Below are 22,445 nucleotides of genomic sequence, written 5' to 3' on the forward strand. Positions count from 1 at the left end.
GAAATACGTTACACGGCACGGCATGGTTCACTTAGGTCTTTTAGTTGAAAAGGGCCGCTAGTGTCCTAACAATGCTATCTGTACAGAGTAGGGTATGATAACATTTAGAGCTGTGTGCCGTCCCAAAGCTATAAACACCAGGGGTTGTGAGCGTACAGTAGAGGCTGTCCAGACTCACCAGACCGAGATGCGATAACGACAGGAATTCCTCCACCTCTCCACCCAGTGCTAAACGTACCCCTTCTCTGGGCTGCTGTGCTGCTGTGCTATTTGCACACTGTCTCACAGTCCTACTAAACCCATTAGGACCAGAGGCCGATTCTACAAATACCTTCTAAATCAGCAGCTCTCACACTTTCAAGATCTTTCCAAAAATGTTCAAAAATGGCAGATGTACTGTGAGCTTGTATATCTGCTATTTTTGAATAGCCAACGCAAAAATCTAAAATGACTCTTTGCTTTACCGTTTTTTTTTTTTTTTTTACTTACATTTTTTTATCCCGCGATTTTTGTAACCCATTTTTTCACCCGGTGCCAATTTTCTAAGTGATCCTGGGCGCTATACCAGCCCTACACCAGCACTACACCAGTCCCCCACAGTAGGGAGGCCAGGGCCGAGCTCATGCTTCCTTCAGGCATGAGAGCCAACTGACCTTCTTGTCACCTGACAGGGGGGAGTTTCCCTGGTTGGACGTAGCGCGTGGAAGGAACACGTTATTCCAACCAGTTCCCTTCCACTCCATCAGGCGCCCCGGCTGTCATGGGGGAGGTGGTATAGTGACCAGGATTACTACATGTTTTTGTGAGGGTATTAACTACCCTAGGAGACATGGGGAGAACATGCAAACTCCACACAGAGAGGCCCTTTCGCCAACCCCACCTAGGCTTTACCGGTTTTAATGGGTTAAGGCTGGCTGGCGGAATCACCATGACTTTTGTAGATGTTGTCTGGTTCAAGCCTGGTTTCTACTTCACATACAGCTTTTGCTGAGATCTTTATTGAGCGTTATGGAAAGCTAGTTTTATGTTAGTCAGATAGACAGATGTGCTTGAGTATGTACTTAATTGAAAAATGAAATGAACTCACGTGCAATCTTCCTACATTCACTTGTCTTCCTGGTCAGATTTGAGTCGCTTCAGGCCTGTTTATGCCCCCAAGGATTTCCTCGAGGTAATTTGACTCCTGACTTATCAAATTATTCGCGACAGTTTATAGTAAATTGTCTTTTAAATGATGGAGAAAAATGACGCTTGGTGTGCTATATGTAACACAGCCTTTCCCATCCATGCTCGCCAGGTACTTGTCAGCTTGCGGAACCCCAACCATGATAACTGTGAGGAGGTCAGCGCCAGGAGCCACTGGGGTCTAATCCAAGTGCCACTCAATGTCAGGGACGTCCGGCAGATGGTAGGGGCCTGTGTGTGTGTGTGTGTGTGTGTGTGTGTGTGTGTGTGTGTGTGTGTGTGTGTGTGTGTGTGTGTGTGTGTGTGTGTGTGTGTGTGTGTGTGTGTGTGTGTGTGTGTGTGTGTGTGTGTGTGTGTGTGTGTGTGTGTGTGTGTGTGTGTGTGTGTGTGTGTGTGTGTGTGTGTGTGTGTCTGTTCCTGTCTGTTCTTTGAACTTTGTTGCTGTCGGGCACAAACCTCTATATCTCTCTATCGCTATCTCCTTATTTCAACTTGTTATGTTTTTTTCCCGCTCTACTTCGTCGTACAAGAGTGTCGTATAATAGTAGCTCACAAAAGTAGCAAAGATAGCCGATCGACAAGCTCACAACACGTCACAAAAAAAGTTGAATGTGTTATAATTATTTAACCATAAGTATTAACAAGAGAAGCGAGCACTGCTATTTTCTTTGAAAAATGTTGTAAGTGAAAGTGGTTAAGTGTGTCTATGTGGATGTTATATATATTTAACCAATGAAAAGTATTAACTAGAGCTTGTGACCAAATAATAACTACATTGGATCCATTGGAACAACTTGCAGATACCATACATAAAATACTGTATATAGCAGTGTCTGCTATTAAGATGATGATAGGTCATGGAAATGGTACAATGAGTTTCTCTAATGTTGTTGAGTAACAGTCAGATTGAAGCCTGTTTGTTTTTTCACCCATCAGAGAGAGGCTTATTCAGAACTAAGCTTGACCACTGGCCAGCTGGGTATCGATGACAACACTCACATGCATCCAGGTAATTGCAAACACATCAATTTTGTGAATCAGTCAACTAAATGTCTTGTTAGAATTGTGTCAACTAACCATTTTATTCAGTCACTAGTTTATAACTGAATTAAAGGGATATTTCACTTTCAAAAAAACTTTTGGTCATTTTATCGTCTACTCAGGCTTTTGTGAGCCCCCCAGACAGTTTTTAAGTTGCTGGATTTAGTATTTAGATATTTGATATTCATTTTATCAGACACGCCCCCTTCCTATACAAACCCATTATAACTACAAACTCCATTTTTAACATGTTAGATTCATCAAAAACACCCGTCCTTGGTTCTGGTGACTCACCCTGCCCTCTTAATAGGCGAGGGGGCCGTGTTTTTTCGATAACTTTTTTCATTTATTTTTTATATTTTTTTTGGAAAATGAAAAAAATTAAATACAATAAAAAAATCACACCCAGTGTGAAGTGGGCGGTGTGGTCACAGTGGTCATCACAGTCATGGAAGTTCACTTAAAGAAAAGTAATATTGTGGACCAACCATTGTACACCCCTAACTTAAAAAAAAACATTTATAAGTGCATAGTCCTATTTATAGGGCTATGCACATGTGTCATGTTTCACTAGCCAATCACAGTCCTGAATAGACTGTGATTGGCCAATCACGGTGCAGGGTTAGGGGGGTACACTGGTGGCCAATCACAGCGCAGGGTTGGGGGGGTGCAATCGATGTCGATGTCCAAACCTCACATATCGGGGCGGTTTCACCGCCCAAAAATAAAATAAAATAAATGAAAAAAGTTAGCGAAAAAACACGGCCCCCTCGCGTATTAGGTGGGCAGGGTGAGTCAGCAGAACCAAGGACGGGTGTTTTTGATGAATCTAACAGGTTAAAAATGGAGTTTGTAGTTATAATGGGTTTGTATAGGAAGGGGCGTGTCTGATAAAATGATTATCAAATATCTAAATACTAAATCAAGGAACTTAAAAACGGTCTGGGGGGCTCACAAAAGCCTGAGTAGACGATAAAATGACCCAAAGTTTTTTTTAAAGTGAAATATCCCTTTAAGTACATGTGTGGCAATATTCAGAAATACTGTATATGAGTCATTTGATACTCATTTGATCTACAGATAAGGTGGCAATAAATGAAAACCTTGATCTCAAATAGAAAATGGACAGAGATCAATTTACATAATTTCATCTATATGTTCAATTGCAAAAATACATGAGATGGAATTTTCCTGATCAGAGATTAAATGTTATTTGTTGATAAAATTATGTTAGTCACACATTAGAATGACTAGAATTATGATAATTGTGGGCATCCCTAAATTACACATATTTTCCTGGCTTCCAGTAATGAACATTTACTTAGTTTGTAGAACAATGTTGGCGATGAAGGTTTCATCAGGAAAACACAGATAAACATTTGTTTACTTTATAAACACAGCAGATGAAATGGTGTAAACAACGCAGGCTTCAGAGCTATCGCATAAGCCTGTGCACCTCGCCCGTGCCATGAGGCCAGTCTGGTATCTCTCGAACCATATCTCTGTATGTCCAGTAATTGTCAGTTTTATAGTCTAGGTCTCAGGATTTAAATTGTATTGTAGTCTGGTTGTGTGTTTGTAAATCAAGCTGATAAAGTTAGCGTGATTTTGTAGGATCCCTCCCTGCTGATCGCTGATATATTCCTGTTCATTCTCTCCCATCACTGCACAGATTTGTTTGAAAGCGAGTACGTTCAAATCGGGAAGAAAGGTAAGGGGTTTGGGGGGGTTGGTCACATATTTAAACAGGTTTATGTTCAAGATGTCTATTCGGTTGGTCTAACATCGCCTCATTGACATGGCCAGAGCTTTGCATCTACACGATATGTACAATCACATGCTGAAAATCTTCCGGACACCTCATATTTGATAAGCGAATAAACTCAAAGCTTGTTGAAGGTCAAGTCTTATTCCATGACCTAGAGAGAATCATCCATGTGGCTTTAGCCTCTCTTCACCGGCTCTCGACAGTATCCATTTTGAAGGTTTTATTATTAAAGCGCTTAACGGGTTGGCCACTTCCTCCTTTTCTGATCTACTTTGCCCTAATTCTGACACAAAGGTCACCGAGGTCCATTTGTTGTTCTTGGCAGTTCCATAGTCTTGTTTAACCCATTAACTCTCTCAGTGCCAATGAAATAAAAAAATGTTTTCTCTAAACTGCCAGCATTATTTAGTAGTAAAGTAAAAAAGTAAAAAAAAAGTGCTTAGGAAGCGAGATACAGCCTTTTTCAGTTATAAGTTAAACAAAGAGTGGATGGAGCTGCAAATCTTCAGATAATGATATCTTGGGTTCTGAACATTTTTTTTCCAAAAATAAATAAATATATATATATTTTCTTTTTAAACTCTGGATTTTTCGTTCTGGCACTGAGGGCATTCAGAAAAAACTCGGGATAACTCGGGGCTTGGCACTGAGAGAGTTAAGACCAGAGGCCGAAAAAAGATGTCTACTAAATCCTAACAGTTTTCTGAAAAACATATGTTGCTATAATCAGTGGTTCTCGAACTTTTTCATGTCATTATCATCTTCATTCGTTTTTACGTCTGGAGACTCCCATCCAGGACAGGCTTCAGATGCGCCTCCTCAGGAGACTTGGCTCACATGTGAACCCATTTGATTTGGCGTTAGGAACCCTCATGTCATGGACCCCCAAAATATGTATTTGGCTGTGAACCCCCATCACAAAATATTTTGTGCCAGGGACCCCCAGAAGCAAAGATTTGAGTTAAAAATGTTTGCTTGAAAAAATATATATATATTCAAAGATTTGCACAAATTTTCAGGATTTTTCTAAAATAGCAGATCTACAAGCTCATAGCGTGGCACAAAGTGACGTGCTATGAGCTTTTATATCCGCTATTTTTGAATAGCCAACCAATGTGCTATATATACAATGGGTAAATTAAGTATTGAACGCATCAACTTTTTTCCCAGTAAATATATTTCCAATGACGCTATTCACAAGATTTGTTTTACCAGACATTGGTAACTCAAGAAATCTACACATGTAAAAACATTACAAAAGTAAAGTCCACAAATAATTGTGGTATAAAGTGGAATAGCAAAAAGTATTGAACACACTGCGAAAAAGCTGGGTTTGTGCAATTTGATGGGATATAAAAAGGTTGTTTTGTTACCAAGCAGTCACACAAGAAACATCTCATGATGGATAAAAGCAAAGAGGTCTCTCAAGACATTCGCAACCAGATTGTTGCTCAGCATCAGAATGGAGCTGGGTAGAGACGTTTTTCAAAGCATCTGAATATTCTAGTAAACACTGTTGGGGCCAATGGCACTGTTGGGACCTTTTAGAAGAAGCATCACTTCACCATCAACAGACCACGCACAGGAGCTCCTGGCAAGATTTCTGACCAGGGAGTCTGAGGGATGGTCAGAAGTGTACTCAAAGAGCCAAGGAAAGGGCTCCAGAAATGATGAGGAAAGAAAAGTTTCTTGAAGCTGTCATTACAAAAAAGGCTTCTCCACTAAGTATTAAATTAATTTCAGTTAGCGTGTTCAATGCTTTTTTCCGTGGTGGGGGGGATTTCATAGGTGTAGAATCTATTTCTAATGTTATATTTTCAATTGCCGGTCAGTCTTAGGCCTCTGTGCTAAAGGTCAGGTCAAGGTCTCGTCTCTCTCGCACCTTATCATCCAACCAGGTGTCCAAGCAGACAGCAGATATGGTCACTGCCTGGTTGACATGTACAGTATTCACCTCACGATTGACAAGCAGCTGTTTGTTGACACATCAGCAGGGAAGAGCACAACATGAGTTTTGAGTGCAGTTCGTCCATTACATGCTATCTCCCTCAATTTGTAGCTACCTATTTTTTTTGTTTTGAGTGGACTCCAATCACCTAATAGCGTCCTGGGCTGAATGTCATGATGCGCTCAACTAATGGTTCATGAAACGCATCGTGAGAGTGCGCTCTCTCTCTCTCTCTCTCTCTCTCTCATACAATGGATTTGATTTATAATGCACTTTACATTTGAAAAAATCTCAAAGTGTTAAAATTTTATTTTGCTAAAAGTGCTCTCTCTCTCTCTCTCTCTGAACTGTCCACAGCCCTCCTAAGACGAAAGCAGACAGTAATGGTCCGAACTTATAATGAGCATAGTGAGGACCAGTTATATGAATAGGCTGACAATTGGTGAAGTGGTCCCTTCACACGTCATCTCCATCTATTTTCTATGTACATCCATTAGCTTTTACACAGTCGTATGTTTCATTCAATCACTCAAGAGCTTCCCGGGCTGAATGTCATGATGAACTCTGAACAGATTGCTCATGAAACACATCATAAGAGCCTGTGCCCTTATCAGCCTTGAACTCATATATAGATAAAAAGCAAAAATGTCACCAAAATGGACATAATATGTCCATTACCGGACCTATAGCACATAACAATGGACATCATGTTGTACTATAGCACACAATGGCCCCTTAATTATTAACCATTAATGAGTTTTGGTTAACGGTTATGAAAAACCTAAAAAATGGTCATCCTGTACAACCATCCATCCAAGATTATTATACTTTTTTGGGAGGATGGAATGTGCTCCAGTAACACAAGAAAGTTCCCCCCGGACCGAATTTGGCCCGCGGGCCGCCAGTTGAATATCACTGCCATGAGGCTAAGCTAGACCTTGTCTGTCAGCACCATGATGGATTCTGATCACTGTCTCACCAGTCTGGGAAGCAGACTGCCATAAAGATCAGGAAAGATGCTGTCATGATTGATGCATGTGTGTGGAGTGGACTGACGCCTTCCCCAAAATGTGCAGAAACAGGGGGAGGGGGAGTTGAAGTACTGGTGTGTCTTGGTCGTAAAAGATTGGGGTGTATCCTCACACACAGAAAAATCACCGCCCTCATCTCTTCAATCCCATCATTGGCTAAACTGCCCCCACGCTGTTGTGAATGTTGTGAATAGTAATGTCCTTTACCACACAGAAAGCTACCACAGATGCAAGGCTATCACATATTTCCTAGCACTACCAGATGATACCGATGACCCCATATTTGGGGTCCTGGCTCACGGTCTTAGCTATTTTCAAGAGAATTGTTTTAGAGGTAATAAAGGAGGGGACCTAGTATAGACCCCTGGAGGACCCCGGTCAAAGAAGTATATATAGGGTTTAATTTGTTAACCCATTTAGACCGGGACCCCTATACGTAACTATACCTTTCAATACGGGAACCCCTTTTGGGGTTGTTGTTGCTATATACAGTGTATAGCAACATACATTTTTTGTAATGTTTTAATAAATATTTAAAGTAAAAAAAAAAACTTAGATCAGGATTTAGAAGGCGTTTTTAGAATCGGCCTCAGGTATAAATGGGGTAAGGCAATGGTGACCATGCCTTTGTAGTCAGTGGAAAAGCCTACCACTCAGTATCAGGTGTTTGCCTTCTATCTCTGTTTTTAAATCAAGGCAAAAATTGAAGCCTCTATGTATGCACTAGTGTTTGAACAAGTTTAATCTGTGTCATGGCTGGCCCTCTTGACATACTGTTATCAGGCATTTTTAAAAGTGCTTCTTAAATAAAATGTACTTAACTGTTTATGTTTTTTATACAAACAGAAAGTGAAAATATAATATTCGGAAATAGTGTTAGTGTCGACTACACATTGCATATACATTTACTTGCTGCAAATACATAAAAAGCAGATGTGTCTTTCCCCCTCTCCCTCTCCCTTACATACCCCTGATGTCATCTCCTGCCATAATGAATTGTCTCCTTTGCCCTCTCAAGTGGCGTCGTCCCCCGCCGTCTATCCTAACAGGCCGAGAGGCGCACTTTAACTCCACACTCCTCACCGTGCCATGAATCCAACATAAACACTGACCTCTTCTAAACCCCAATCAGCCTTTCGATCTGCGGGACTCTTAAGCACACAGCCACCATTTCATATATACACACGCGCTTAATTGCCTGTGCTAGCTTGGGTCCCGCTCCTTGGCTGGCGTGTGTTTGCCAAGGCGTATACGTACGGTCGTCTGAGCGTCGAGTGGAGACCAAGAGAAAAATGCTCCAGAAATAAATTCAATAAAGAAGTGAAGGGTGTTTCGTGTTATGGCTGACGAACACCTCAAGTCAAGGACCGTGCATGTTTGGGTACTGTCATGGTTGGTGGAAGGAGACTGGAGTTCAGATTGATGTAGTAGTGTCTGTGTTCAAAACTGTGAGTGGCTTTGGGGGCTTATGTGTGATGACTTTTGTTTGCAGGCATTGCCAGAACCATTTCTGTGCATAAAGCATGTCCTCGGGGCAAGGCAGTGAATCACAAACTGTTCTCGCTTTAATACATCCTGCTAAAAGTGTTATAGACTTTAACTGTTTTCACAGTGTAGTATTGTGATGGATGTTGTTGCCTTTGCCGTTGGTAACTGTTTCTGTCTCCCTCCCTTACCAGTGTTGTCTGCGTTGGACTGTGCTGCGGCACAGCAGTACAGCAGGCAGGGCTGTCCCACGGGGCTCCGGGCAGATCTGTGGGCCCTCATCCTCAACTCCACTAACCAGCCCCAGGTACAGTACATGCGGGCGCGCATGCACACAAGTTGGTCTCTCGCTGTGTTTGTCCGCTGTCAGTGATTGTTACAAATTGGCCAGGCGTGCACGGATGAAGCTATTCCCAGCCTTCATCTTGTGTACAAGGTGAACTTTTCAACTGATCCCATTTCCTCGTGATTAGGCTGTTAAGGGCCTGCTGTGCGTTCAAGTCAATAGAGATGCTTAATGATGCAACACAACAGGCTGTGTTGGTATGTGAGCTCGCTTTTAATACATACGCTTTAGCATTCAGAGAGCTGTTGCCTTAATTAGTATCCAATGGGGGTTTCTTTGTAAGTAAGTAAGTAGCCTTGTGAACCAGCGGTTCACGAGCCACGTAGCCCATAGGTCAGGAGCCTATCTTTCTGTTTCCAGATATACAGTATTTAGAAGTGAACAATATGACAGAGGATGTGCACTAAGAATTAAACTTTTTATTTCAGTTCGACTTTAACCACCGACTTTAAACCTTACAGTATATTTATTGATCGGGCCCACCCAGGGGTCTATACTTTTTTCCCTCTGCACCAAATCTCTTTGCCAAAAATAGCCTGACAAGCTCACAAGCTTGCCTGAGCTTGTAGAGATTCGAACTGTTGGTCCGAATCCGATCGAATTAACAACTCATTCAGTGCCACTGGACGTCTAAAACGTCCGTTGTAATAAGCCCTGTGCCACAGGACGTCTAAAACGTTGGAAAAAATGTTCAGAACCCAAGATATGATGATTTGAAAATGTTCTGCTCCATTCACTTCTTGTTTAACTTCTTACTGAAAAAGGCTGTATCTCGGCTCCTAAGCACTGTTTTTTTACAATGAATTTTGCTGTGGCACTGAATGGTTTTTTTTTACAATGAATTTTGGCCAGTGGCACTGAATGAGTTAACACTGGGCACTGCACACCCCCGGGTCACATGGGACACGCGACACGTTTGAGGCCGTTCCGTAAGTTATGTCCGGGACAGACAGACAGACAGACAGACACACACCCACAGGTTTCGTGAGTCAATAGATGTTCCCACCTTTGCACTAAAAAGATTCATTCTATCAGTGGTCATATTTTTTGACTGTCATTCAAGCAGTGAACTTGCATCCAATATTGTTTTTGGATTGCACTTGCATTGAGCTTCCGTGTGCAAAGGAAACAAGCAGATCCCCATGCATGTTTCTGAGCTGGAACAACTGACCACAGATCAGAGCGACAGGTCCCACAGGCAGACATATCCCAGCGGGCCCTACTGTTTACACCACACTGCTGCGCCGTGTCCTGGCTGCTCCAATGCCAACGTAATCAAATGCTGGTGATTTAGCATCAGTTAGCTCAAACAGAATGGGTTGCTCCCTGTGTGGCAATGCTCTGTATAATAAATGTTGAGAACACCCCCACCCACACTCCCCTAATATCCCAGCTGTCCTGATAAAAACACAGTGGTGGACGAAAGTACTCAATCCCATTACTCTGCCATATTTGTACTTGAGTTGAAGTGCTGGAGTACTTGCTTTAAAATAAATACTTTTAAAAATACTTCCATCCATCTGCATCCGCTTATCCAGGGTCGGGTCGCTGGGGCAACAGCTCCAGCAGAGAGCTCCAGACTTAAGAATTCAAAAGTACAAATTTCAAAATACATTTTGATTTTGATATCAACACATTGCTGTATTGATATTTTCTATAGAAATTCAAAGATTTTCCAGATTTATTTTACAAATCAATAATCAAAAACAATCTGCTATTTTCCCTACATTTGAAATGGGGCTTAAGTGGTAAATTCATAATGTACTTTTCCCTCCCTAGAAATGTAGTGGAGTCAAAAGTACAATATTTGTCTTTGAATTGTAGTGGAGTGAAAGTAATCTGTACTTAACTTGAGTATTTGTATTGTTGGATACTTATTACTAATAAGTATCCAACAATACAAATACTCAAGTTAAGTACAGATACTCAACACAATTTACATAAACAGGGAAAGCATCTGTGTCATTTTAGATTTTAGCTTTACTTACTTACTTAGCTTTGGCTATTCAAAAATAGCAGTGTTTGAAGTGTTTCGATAATTTTGAATTACGAAAAAGTTTGAGAACTACTGATTCAGAAGGCAGTTGTTTAAATTCCTCAGGTCTTAAGTACAGAACTCAAGTAAATGTACTTAGTTACCGTCCACCACGGATAAAACAATGCATGCCGTGGGGAGATGGATCTCTGAGGGAGAGCAACAGGGACTTGGCTGAGGTCTGGAGAGTGTTTGCAGAATCCCAGACCAACACCAACACATTGAACAGAAAGTCGGCAAGCGTCAGCACTTTCTGTTTGTGTGCAGACTGATGTAGTTTAAAGTTATTGCATAAACTGGTGGCTTGTTAAATACCTGAATCTGTTCATCATCAAACTTTAGTTTTTATAGCACATTTTGCACATTAAATACCTGAATCTGTTCAACATCAAGCTCAGTTTTTATAGCACATTTTGCACATTCAAATGTAATACAATGCACTTTCACATCTACTTGATCTCCACTGATGCTGCAATTCTTTCACTATGAAATCCACCTCAATAATATTGTCTTTGTGGACCAGTTCCACATACTTTGGTGCGGTGGCTTGACTGGCTCCCCAGATCAGTTATGCTAATGATACAATTACCTCAAATCATCTGATCCGTGGTCAGACAAATGTCTTTTAAAAACTACATTTCTGTTAGAAAACATTGCTTTGTATTAATCTGAACAGAACACTTCATTCAAAAATTAATTCCCTCCGGTCCAATCTGGTTTTGGCCATGTTCCCATGCTTGTTTTGCACTTAAACCGTATATACTTTGTTTGCTGGGGTCCTCCAGGGGACTTGAGCCCCTCCTTTTTTCCCTCTACACCAACTTCTCTTTGCCAAATATAGCCGGTCAACAAACTCAGAACGTGTCATGTGTTGCGACACACTGTGAGCTTGTAGATCTGCCAAATGTTGAACAGGGACTCTCTGGTTCAAGTGGTTAACGTCATGTAAGTGATTTATTCATTGCTAAAATGTACCACATTAATCATTGAGAGTTTGTTCAGAAACAGGGATATCCCTGTCACTCCTGCTCTTTAGTAAACAGAAAATATATTTTCAGGTCAGGATACCATTTTCATCCAGTCAGGAGGAAAGAGAAGTCATACAGGATAAACAAATGAAATTGGAAGTGATGAAACAAAAACACAGGCACACAAAATGGAACTGGAACACCATAACATTTAAGCTGGTAAATGTGTTCTCTCTCCTGATTGGATGAAATTGGTGACCCACCTGAAAACCTATATTCTGAGAGCTAGAAAGAGGGGGGGGCCCATGTTACTGAACAAACATTCTATAGTCTATTAGCAATTAGAATATAGAGCTTTAATATTTTAACCAAAATATATCAGTTACAGCACCTTTTTAAATGAACATTTTGTGCCCACAGTGAACTTCACTTCCAGTAACCTCATATCCCCTGTTAGATACAGATAAACCACTTCAGCAAGGTGTTTTTTAAATATCTCCCTTTGATGGTGTACAGGTTGCTGGATTGTGCTGCGAGACCCTCATGTCGGGTCTTGAACTCTTGAAGGTCTACAGTACCGTTGGTTCTCCTCTCCTTCCGCCGTTCATTTATATCCAGGGTCCTTAACATCTGTCACCAAAGACATTTTTATTTCCCCCTTTTCCACCAACATTGCCTGTTTTCTGCTTATTTTATGACAGCTTTGAGCTTAACCACGCTGCCGGAAACATGAGAGTCGTCTCCTGCTATCGTCACAGTCAGCGAATGCATAAAACTTAAATTTAACAACGTTCGTGAGGTGGTTTATGGATTTTTTAAATAATAAGTGGGGCAAACTGTTCTTTCTGCACGCTAGGGATTTTCGGGACATATCCTACAGATCTTACAGACGGTCAGCTCAAAATGCTAACCTCAGAGTCAACAATTGAACTGATTTATTTATTGGTATAATAGTCTCATTTCTAGGAAATTATTACATGGACAAAACATATAGATTTTCACCCTCATCTCTTGTGTCAGCATAATGAACCACTTAAACTGTCTAGACTTAGTCTACTGGACCTGAGTTGGCTCTGTACACAGGGACGGATTAATCCCCGCACGCAAAAACGTCTTTTTTTTGGGGGGGGGGGGGGGGGGCTAGTGAAAGTTACAGGTATGGTGTGTATGATATGAAATCCTTAATCATATTCCATCATATATGGAAGGGCCCCAGGAGCCCTTGGAGCCCAGGAGCCCTTGAATCACTGCTGTAAATACAGAGGAGGGGCCCACACATTTGATATGTTATAAACCTATACATTTCATTTTTAGTAAATTGTCGATGGCCGTGCGGCCCAGTTCCCCCGAAGGTCCCCTGAGAGCCAAGGGCCCCTGGGCCACGACCCCGGCGGCCCAATGGCTAATACAGCCCTGTCTGTACATGGACTGTTTTTTCGCCCATGTACACCATATCTCTTTGCCAAAAATACAAGCTCACGTGAGCTTGTAGGTTGGCTATTTTGGATAATATTCCCCCCAGAATATGGATGCTGGGGTTCAAGTGGTTAAAGATGTCGGTTAATGATGATGATGATGATGATGACAACTGCTGATGTGTGTCTGTTCAGGATGTGATGCACTACGAGCAGCTGAAGGCCGGGGTCATACAACACGACCTGCTGGTGGACAACCTCATCTACAAGGTACGCTCCACCTCATTTTGTTTATAATCACCAGTTTATAAAAATGAAACTGGTGATTTGACTGCTCTTCCATTTTGCTGACACGAGTTACATTTGTATTTCCCAGTTAAGCCATTTAGACCTGAGGCCTGAACTGTCTTCTAAATCCTAAACAGTTTTCTGAAACACCTATGTTGCTATAATATCAGTGGTTCTCAAACTTTTCCATGTCAAGGACCACCCAAAATGATATGGATTTGGCGGCGGACCCCCATCTCATCTTAGTCCCAGGGACCCCCCAGAAGCAAAGATTTGAGTTACAAGATAATGTTATATATTCAAAGATTTGCACAAATTCTCATGATTTAAAACATAGCAGATCTACAAACTCATAGCCATAAGATAATAAATAAAATGACAGATGCTTTCCCAGTCTTAATGGGTTAACTACATTAACCTCTAAAACCCAATAGGGTATACTTTCATTGACCGGACCCCCAGGGTTCTATCCTTGGGCCCCCTCCTTTTTTCCCCTCTACACCAAATCTCTTCACTGAAAATGACCAATCTACAAGCTCACGACGCATTGCAGCGTGTGAGCTTGTAGATCAGCTATTTCCGATGCTTGTCCCATCCTCCAGGACGTGAAGCTCACGGCCAGTAATGACGACTACTACTTTGTCTTTGAAGACTATCTCTATCAGGTGAGCTTCTTCTAACTTCATCACTCATTTCAACCTCATCCTTTTCTGTCCTTTTCACAAACTGTCTACAGGGAAGGTCAAATAGATTTATTTCACATATCCTTGTCGGGCAGAAACCTAGTATCTCCATATTTCACCTTTTTTATGTATTTTAATTTTTTGGTAAAATAATGCTCACTTTGTCGTTCAAGAGTGTCACACAAAAGTTGCGAAAGTAGCCTATATACGGTACAACCTCTGCCATTTTTTAGAAAGAAATTGGGTTTTATACATTGTGACTAAATAATAACTATGTTGGATCCATTGGAACACACATTCTTTTTTCCATTTCCTGAAAAGTAACGTTTTGGACATACAGTACATGGTTTCTGCTCGACAGTGATGATTATCCACTAAGGATACACCAAGGAAGGTGCAGTGTGCGTGCATGTGCCGTGCATTGGGCACCCACGGTGTATTCAGGCCTACACTATCTATTTTTACCTCTCAAGACGCATCCATGTTGCATCCTCGTCCTTTCATACCACTAGATGACAGAACAAAACTAAACGTTTATTGCCTTCATACTTCGTCTTTGAATGTCCCAAAGGATTAAACTCATTGCAATACCATCTAATCTCAGCGATTGATAGCAGCAGCCTGCTTCATCTGTTGTTGTATTTTCTGCTTCTTAACTTCAGAGAAAATCGCACATAAACAGCGTTGCCAGATTTTGAGAGAGAAATAAGCAACCAGATCTATGAAAACAAGCCCAAAAGAAGCGACTAATAGGCCACATGAGAACTTTACACCTACACTCATTGGCCATTCGAAAATAGCTGATCTACAAGCACACAATGCGTCGCATATGCTTGTAGATCTGCTATTTAAAAAAAAAAACTCATCTCGCAACTACCAATATTTACAAGCAACTTCACAGAAAAACAAGCCCAAAGTCGCTTATAATAAGCAGACATGGCAACACTGCACATAAAAAGTCTCCAGTCTGAGCTTTTGTTATTATTAGCCGCTCCAGTAGCCACAGCTTTGTTTGCCTTCTCACCTGTTGGACTGGTAGATAAGTGAACCAAGCCAGCACTGTGGGATGAGGATGACGCATAATGCAGTCACCCCTCCCGGGGGCTTATCGTGATTACACAGGCGTGGCTCAAAAGCGTCACATCTCTGTCAATATTGGCTGATAGCGAGCACACTAGTCTGTGAAACTATTCAGAAAATTGGGGGTATAATCTTGTGGGAGTGGTGGGCAAAAAATGAAAAAGTATAATTTTTGTAGGGCAGTGGTTCTCAACCTTTTCAGGCAGCGACCCCAGCCACAAAATATTCATATTTGAACTGGGGACCCCCCAAAATTATCATATTTGAACTGGGAACCCCCCACCCTGACAAGCACTTGGAATTGTTGGAGTTGAGGAATTACATTTTGTTTGACTCGGTTCCACAGATAAATATTATGAAAATAGCAGATCTTCAAGCTTGTAGATCGTCTATTTTCGCCTACATTTTGCCTCTTTTTATATTATTTGACAAGTTGGTATTTTTTAGGTTTTAAAAAGGTATTAAAAGTCCTTAAATTGTCTCTTCACTCTCATGTGCGGGCCCCCCCAAAATCATGTGAGGATCCCCCCCAGGTTGAGAACCATTGGTGTAAGTGAAGGAAATTGTAATGAGAAATTGAAATTACATGAACCCTAACATCCCTATTGTAGGTATGCTATGCACTGTACTTGGGTATGTAATATAAGCAAACATTTGGTCAAAATAGGTGAACATTCAGCGAAAATGGCAGATCTGCAAGCTCACAAAGTATCACAACGTGCCACGTCGTAGATCTGAGTAGTGAGGCCATGTATTTTTAATAATAATAATAATAATAATAATAATACAATGTACTTCACTTTTTTTTTTTTTACAAATCCCTTTATTGTTTTTTTCAGACAGTAAAAACAAGGGCATCATGTCAATAAATGAAAACAAAGAGGTCTGATTTTTCTTGACAAAAAAAACAACAAAAAAAAACAACAACAATTAAACAAGACACGGCACAACAGAACAAACAGTAAAATAGATACAGTAATCAATGTACATTTTAAATGTGAGACATACAAAATAATAATAAAATAAACAGACAGGACAAACAACAGACAAGACACTCATTCATACCAGGGAACAGGAGGGGGAGAGAAGGGGGGGGGGGGGTTTTCTCTGCACAGAACACTAATTTATTTAGTTATTTTTCATGGTAGGGATGTCAATGAGGTCCAGAAAGGTTATAAAATTTAGTGGAACATATTCAAGAAGTCATTTGAGGGGGAACCAATTTAGTCTCGCCGTCAAGAGAGACACTAATTTGTGAGTTCTTCCACCATAGTAAGGGTGTCAATGTGGTCCAGAAAAGGTTGCCAAATTTTGCCAAACATCTTCAAAGAGCCGTTAAGGCTATATTGTCTCAAGTTTGAGACAATATAGCATTTCATGGATCCATTTGTTATGCGTAGGAGGGGAGGGGTGTATCCATTTAAGGAGAATAAGCCTCCTAGCGAGTTGTGAAAGCAACAACTCGGCGTGCGGAGATGCGCGCATTAAGCATTACAGGGATTCCAAAAAGGGCAGTGAGGGGATCCGGGTCAATTGGTTCACCCAACACCACCCCAAGGGAGTTAAACACCTCTGACCAAAATGCTGTTAATTTAGGGCAGGACCAAAACATGTGCATGTAATCTGCTGGCGATTGTTAAACTTTACACCTATTACAAGCATCGGACCTGTCAGGGTATATTCTGGCCAGCTTTGCATTGGTGTAGTGGACTCTATGTAATATCTTGCACTGCAATAGTTTGTGCCTTGCACAAATAGACGAGGTATGTACCAGGTCTCGAGCATGGTCCCACTGATCATCTGACATGGTAATACCAAGGTCCTGGTCCCAGGTCGCTCTCAGGGAATCTAAGTGGGTCGAATTAACTGTAAAAATAGTATCGTATATAATTGAAGTAAGCTTCCTTTCACCAGCTCTAAGGGATACAAATGAATCTATCACAGAATCAGGTGGCCGGCTCGGGAACTGAGGGTTCTGACTTTTCACAAAGTGCCTGATTTGGAGTACTTCACATTTGAAACAAATCTCAAGTGCTACAGAGTAAAAACATTTGCATTAAAACAAAAAAAGTTTAATAATTCATAAATAATGATTCAATTAATTTATAATTAATTCATTTAATTAATTATTTGCATTTTGGCCTCTTTCTAAAATGAACATTGTCTAGTATCCAGTCCCACAGGTTGATCAAAGAGCAGAACCTATGGACTCTGCAGACACCCCCATAGTCATTGTTTTCCGTCTCGTCCGTGAGGTCGGTTCATCTCAAGGCTAATTTGCTGAATGCAATACAGCTCAAGTGGCCAGGGGAATTGAAATTCATTCCCCCAAAAGACACAGAGATGGGATTGTAATGGAAAAACCTCCACTCAAATTTCGTGAAGCGAATGGCCACTTCAGAGCCTGTTACGGTTCACTTGTCTGTCTCAGAACATCCTGGAATGTTGGCTCCAGCTGGCCTGGTTTAATAGACTGAAAGTAATGGAAGCGACTCAAGCACATCATTTCGCCAGTGACCAAATAAAAGCGTTTTAATAGAAGCCCTAGGTAACTTAAGAACGGTGTGTGTGTGTGTGTGTGTGTGTGTGTGTGTGTGTGTGTGTGTGTGTGTGTGTGTGTGTGTGTGTGTGTGTGTGTGTGTGTGTGTGTGTGTGTGTGTGTGTGTGTGTGTGTGTGTGTGTGTGTGTGTGTGTGTGTGTGTGTGTGTGTGTGTGTGTGTGTGTGTGTGTGTGTGTGTGTGTGTGTGTGTGTGTGTGTGTACGTACTTTATACTGTACGTGGGTGTAACATGTAAATGTGTGTATGTCCAGGTGCTGCTGTGTTTCTCCAGAGACACCGCTGTCTTGGAACACTTCAGTTACAACAGCGCCACTCCTCCCAAGTCCTACATCCAGGGTGAGACTTTCTGTCCTTCACGAGCAGCACACATAGAGATGGGATGGGACGATATGAAAATTACATGTCACGATTATTGTGTTAAAAATAATCTGCTTAAAACTTAAAATGACACTACTTCTTCTTTTAAAGATTTATTTTTGGGCTTTTATGCCATTATTGATAGGATGCTAGATTGATAGGAAATGGGGAGAGAGATGTGGAGTAACATGCAACAAAGGCCGTCGGGCTTGGGACTCGAACCCGCAAGGCACTGTCAGGCTACATTGAGCCTAGGTGCCTGGACTGCTACGCCAGCTGTCCAGGCCTTAAAATGACACTTTTGTTAACCACTTGAACCCCCAGCTTCCCTATTCTGAGAGGAACGTTCGCCAAAAAAAAAAAAAAAAAGGCAAATCGATTTGTTTATTGTGAAATTAGAGCGTACTAAATGTGCTCCTCACAGGTCCGTATTATCAAGTATAGGCGGTTTAATGGTACTGAATTTGCAGCTCAACAAAACTAATTAATCCTAGTGTATGACGGAGGGCAATTAAACGATAAATTAAAATCTCTGCGGTACGATTATTGTGAGTGGTTGTTATCACCATAAACGATAATGATGATTATCGTACCATCCCTAAACACACACATCATTGCTGTGGGGTGGAATCGTTGTACGGTATGTCCAGAACTGTTTCTTTTCAGGGAATGGGGAAAAAAAGAACCTGTGTTCCAATGGATCCAGTGTAGTTATTATTTAGTCACAAGCTCGTCTTAATACTTTTCATTAGAATAAATATGTATACGTAAATATGTACTTGTCAAAAGCAATAAATACATTAAAAAAAAGAATTAATATGTATAAAATTAACAAACAGACTTAACTACTTTCAACCTGGCCATGTCATTAGGGACAAAAAAAATTCAAAGTAAAAAAAAAAAAAGCTGATCTACAAACTCAAAATGCATCGCAATGTGATGCGTTGTGACCTTGTAGATCAGCTTGTCACTACCTTTGCTCACCAACTTGGTCTGGCCCCAAGCGCTGGGTGGGCGTTTTGCAGAAACCAAAAGGTGGAAGAGCTTATCAGCATCTGTCAATCACAGGGACCTGAGCGCAGACGCTGATTGACACTTCCACTTTTTGGTGTCTGCAAAACACCCACCCAGCGCTTGGGGACCAGGCCGGTATGCAGAAGACACATGATCACGTGAATTTACGCGACCGGGATGGTTTACCAGGACAATGCGAAATGCAAATATCGCCCAGATGTATCGCTCAGTCTTTATGTAATGTATATCAGGATGCTGAGAATACAATAGCAATAACAACTGTGTGTGTGTGTGTGTGTGTGTGTGTGTGTGTGTGTGTGTGTGTCTTTAGGAAAAGTGGGCGATGAAGAGTGTGCTGTGGTGTATCCTCCTAACGGTGAGACTGCATCTTCACTTTCACATCGTTCAGTGTACTCTGGGGGCTCAGGAGCAGTTGCCAGCATGAATTACCAAGCATATCACTCTAGAGATTTTAAGACATATCTGAGAAATGTTAGCTAGGCTATTTTGTGGGAAAATGGGTCCAGGAAACAGCCAGCCGATGTACTATGAATCACCCCATTCAATGGAAAGGAATTACATCAAAATGTCCCGATTAAACAGCAGGTAAATGTGTTTGTGGGATGGGGGGGGTGGCTGATTTAAACAGTCGCACCTGGCCTGGGTCAAACTACTAATTGGACTTGGAGCTAGTTGTGACTACACACCTGTTGTGCATTTACAGTAGGTAATTGATGCACACAGGATTAATCAGTCATTCCCACAAACATTCGAGGAGGAGAGACACATTGTCATGATAGGTTATGTATCTGCCTTTTTTTTTAGGTTGTTTTGGTTATTTGTTTATTTGTGGCCATCTACTATGATATACACCTAATGCATGGCAAGCAGCATATGGTCGCTCAGAAATAAAAATAACTGATGTCAAAACCTTGCCTGTCGTGCTTAGCCTGTTGCAAAAACAACAAAAATATCAGTTTATCCATGATACCCATGCACTTTAGTTCTCCAATCAATCATTTTAGGACAGGTTCCAGCTACTTAACTGCAGAGCATACAATAGACACTTTTCAGAGCAGACATGTTTAGGTAAACACAGATGAAGATTAGAAAAGTGTGCCAGGCCAGATGGACGTCATTGTATGAATGTATTGCACACGATATGTTGATTTGCGGGAGTGTTGAAAATCTGTATGAGTAGTAGTAGATGTTTGGACAAAATCAGTAGGATTAACATTAAAAAAAATGTTTTGCATAAATCGGCCTCCTGGTGGCACTATAATAAGCCAATGTGAAAAGGGTGGTATTTCTTCCTCTGCCAACTGGGAATGTGTGTGCAAAGTTTCACGGCAATCCTGCGTTCATGATTTGAGGCATTTCGTTCAAAACGAGCCACTCCTGCAAACTTTGGAAGCCAATCTTGCATGATGTTTGGACAAAATCTGTAGGAGTAATATAAAAAAAATGTTTTGCAAAAATCAGCCTCCTGGTGTCGCTATAACAGGCCGAGGTGAAAGATTTGGGGCAGAGGTTCTGCTCTGGCTTTCAGGGAGTGTGTGTGCACAGTTTCACGTCCCGATCAGGCCAAACGGTGCCAGAGATTAGCTGTACACAGACGGACAGACACACGGACAGACACACACACACACACACACGCACACACACACACACACACGCACACACACACACGAACGGACAGGGGCAAATACATAGTCTTGGCCACGCCTTTGGCCTGGCGGAGACAATAATGTAGTAATAACATTGATTTTGAGTGTGTTGCATACTGTGTGCCAGGATGGACACCTCATGTACAGTTAACTTCATGTTGGCACGTAGAAACAAACCTAGTAAATGAAACATGATTAATGTTGTTACTGTCCTTCAGCTGCGTTCACCAGTGAAAACAGCCACTGCGAATGAATTGTTTATATTGTGTAATGCAGTGAACTGACTTGAAAATGTCTCTCAAACAGGTGTCATTCCATTTCATGGATTTTCAATGTATGGTGAGTACAATTTATACGTCAACATTATCAACGTCTACAGTAAACATGTGAAAGGCAAAATGTGTGCGCAGTGTCTAAAAGATTGATGATTTGTGTGTGTGTGTCTGTCTGTCTGTCTGTCTGTCTGTCTTCCAGTGGCTCCTCTGTGCTTCCTCTATAATGAGCCGTCAAAGCTGTACAGTGTGTTTAGAGAGATGTACGTACGCTACTTCTTCAGACTGCACTCTATCTCCTCCTCGCATTCAGTAAGCACACACACACACACACACACACACACACACACACACACACACACACACACACACACACACACACACACACACACACACACACACACACACACACACACAGTCTAGCTTATCTTCTATTCACAAATTATTATAAGAATGAATTATATGTATGTGCTATTTCATGGCTCAGTTGTATCCTGTATTTTGTGTTTGTGCACACACAGTTCATAATGTGTGTGTGTTTGTGTCTCTACAGGGCATCGTATCTCTGTGTCTCCAGTTTGAATGTCTGCTCCAGACGCACCTCCCCCAGCTCTTTTACCACCTTCGACAGATCGATGCTCAGCCGTGAGTAGCCTGCTCATACAAATATCTCATTATGTGTCTGTCAACTTTCAACATACTGGGGATGTGTATTAAATAATAGATGCAAACATTACCATTGCAGGGAAAGTAGCAACATTCATATTATCATGGTTTCATCGGGGATGGAAAATTTAGATACCTTTTTTCTAACCACTTAAACTTAGTTGACTAGAGTTGCTCAGTGGTCTATTTGGTCCCCTCCTTTCTTCCCTCTCTACACGAAATCTCTTCGGAGACATTAGCCGATCTACAAGGTCATTTGTTGTGAGCTTATAGATCTATTATTTTTGCCGATTGTACGCCTATTTTTGCAGAATTGTTCACCTATAATGATATGCCCAGAATAGGTACGCTAGGTTAATAGTATTCACACAGAGAGAATTGACTGGCATCAGGAGGAGTGTTGTGTTCTTGTGTGTGTAGAATGGATTAATAATAACCCTTACCTTGGTTAGAAGTTAGAACTCAGTAAAGTTTAGGCTTGACCAAGGACCCTGATTTTCTTGGATCAGTTAAATAATTTAGCCATATGAACCGCAATCTGGGAAAACATTTGGTTAAAATAAATATTATTCATTCAATCTGTTTTGAGAGATTACACAAACCTCTATCATCCCTATTCTGGGCATGTCAAATAAT

At 41.3% G+C, this 22,445-nt stretch overlaps 1 protein-coding gene across 2 annotated transcripts in view; it reads left to right on the plus strand.

Annotated features, from left to right (window-relative positions):
• tbc1d19 (TBC1 domain family, member 19) overlaps positions 1 to 22,445 on the plus strand; it is a 32,502-nt gene that overhangs the window by 5,161 nt on the left and 4,896 nt on the right. Inside the window, exons 7-18 of one of the 2 annotated variants that reach the window (XR_013934584.1) lie at positions 1,125 to 1,171; positions 1,298 to 1,408; positions 2,122 to 2,194; positions 3,899 to 3,937; positions 8,653 to 8,765; positions 13,418 to 13,492; positions 14,113 to 14,175; positions 18,085 to 18,169; positions 19,536 to 19,580; positions 21,178 to 21,210; positions 21,346 to 21,406; positions 21,697 to 21,788. Coding sequence is in view for 1 of the 2 variants with exons in the window: in XM_080451484.1 (XP_080307610.1) it covers positions 1,125 to 1,171; positions 1,298 to 1,408; positions 2,122 to 2,194; positions 3,899 to 3,937; positions 8,653 to 8,765; positions 13,418 to 13,492; positions 14,113 to 14,175; positions 18,085 to 18,169; positions 19,536 to 19,580; positions 21,178 to 21,210; positions 21,346 to 21,455; positions 21,697 to 21,788 (886 nt within the window). In the remaining variant the exon portion in view is untranslated. Of the gene's footprint in view, positions 1 to 1,124; positions 1,172 to 1,297; positions 1,409 to 2,121; positions 2,195 to 3,898; positions 3,938 to 8,652; positions 8,766 to 13,417; positions 13,493 to 14,112; positions 14,176 to 18,084; positions 18,170 to 19,535; positions 19,581 to 21,177; positions 21,211 to 21,345; positions 21,456 to 21,696; positions 21,789 to 22,445 lie in introns of both variants that reach the window. The other variant, XM_080451484.1, reaches the window with a different exon arrangement.

Source organism: Gymnoscopelus braueri (genome assembly GCF_963280865.1).
Source record: "Gymnoscopelus braueri genome assembly, chromosome: 15".
NCBI classification, from domain to species: Eukaryota; Metazoa; Chordata; class Actinopteri; order Myctophiformes; family Myctophidae; genus Gymnoscopelus; species Gymnoscopelus braueri.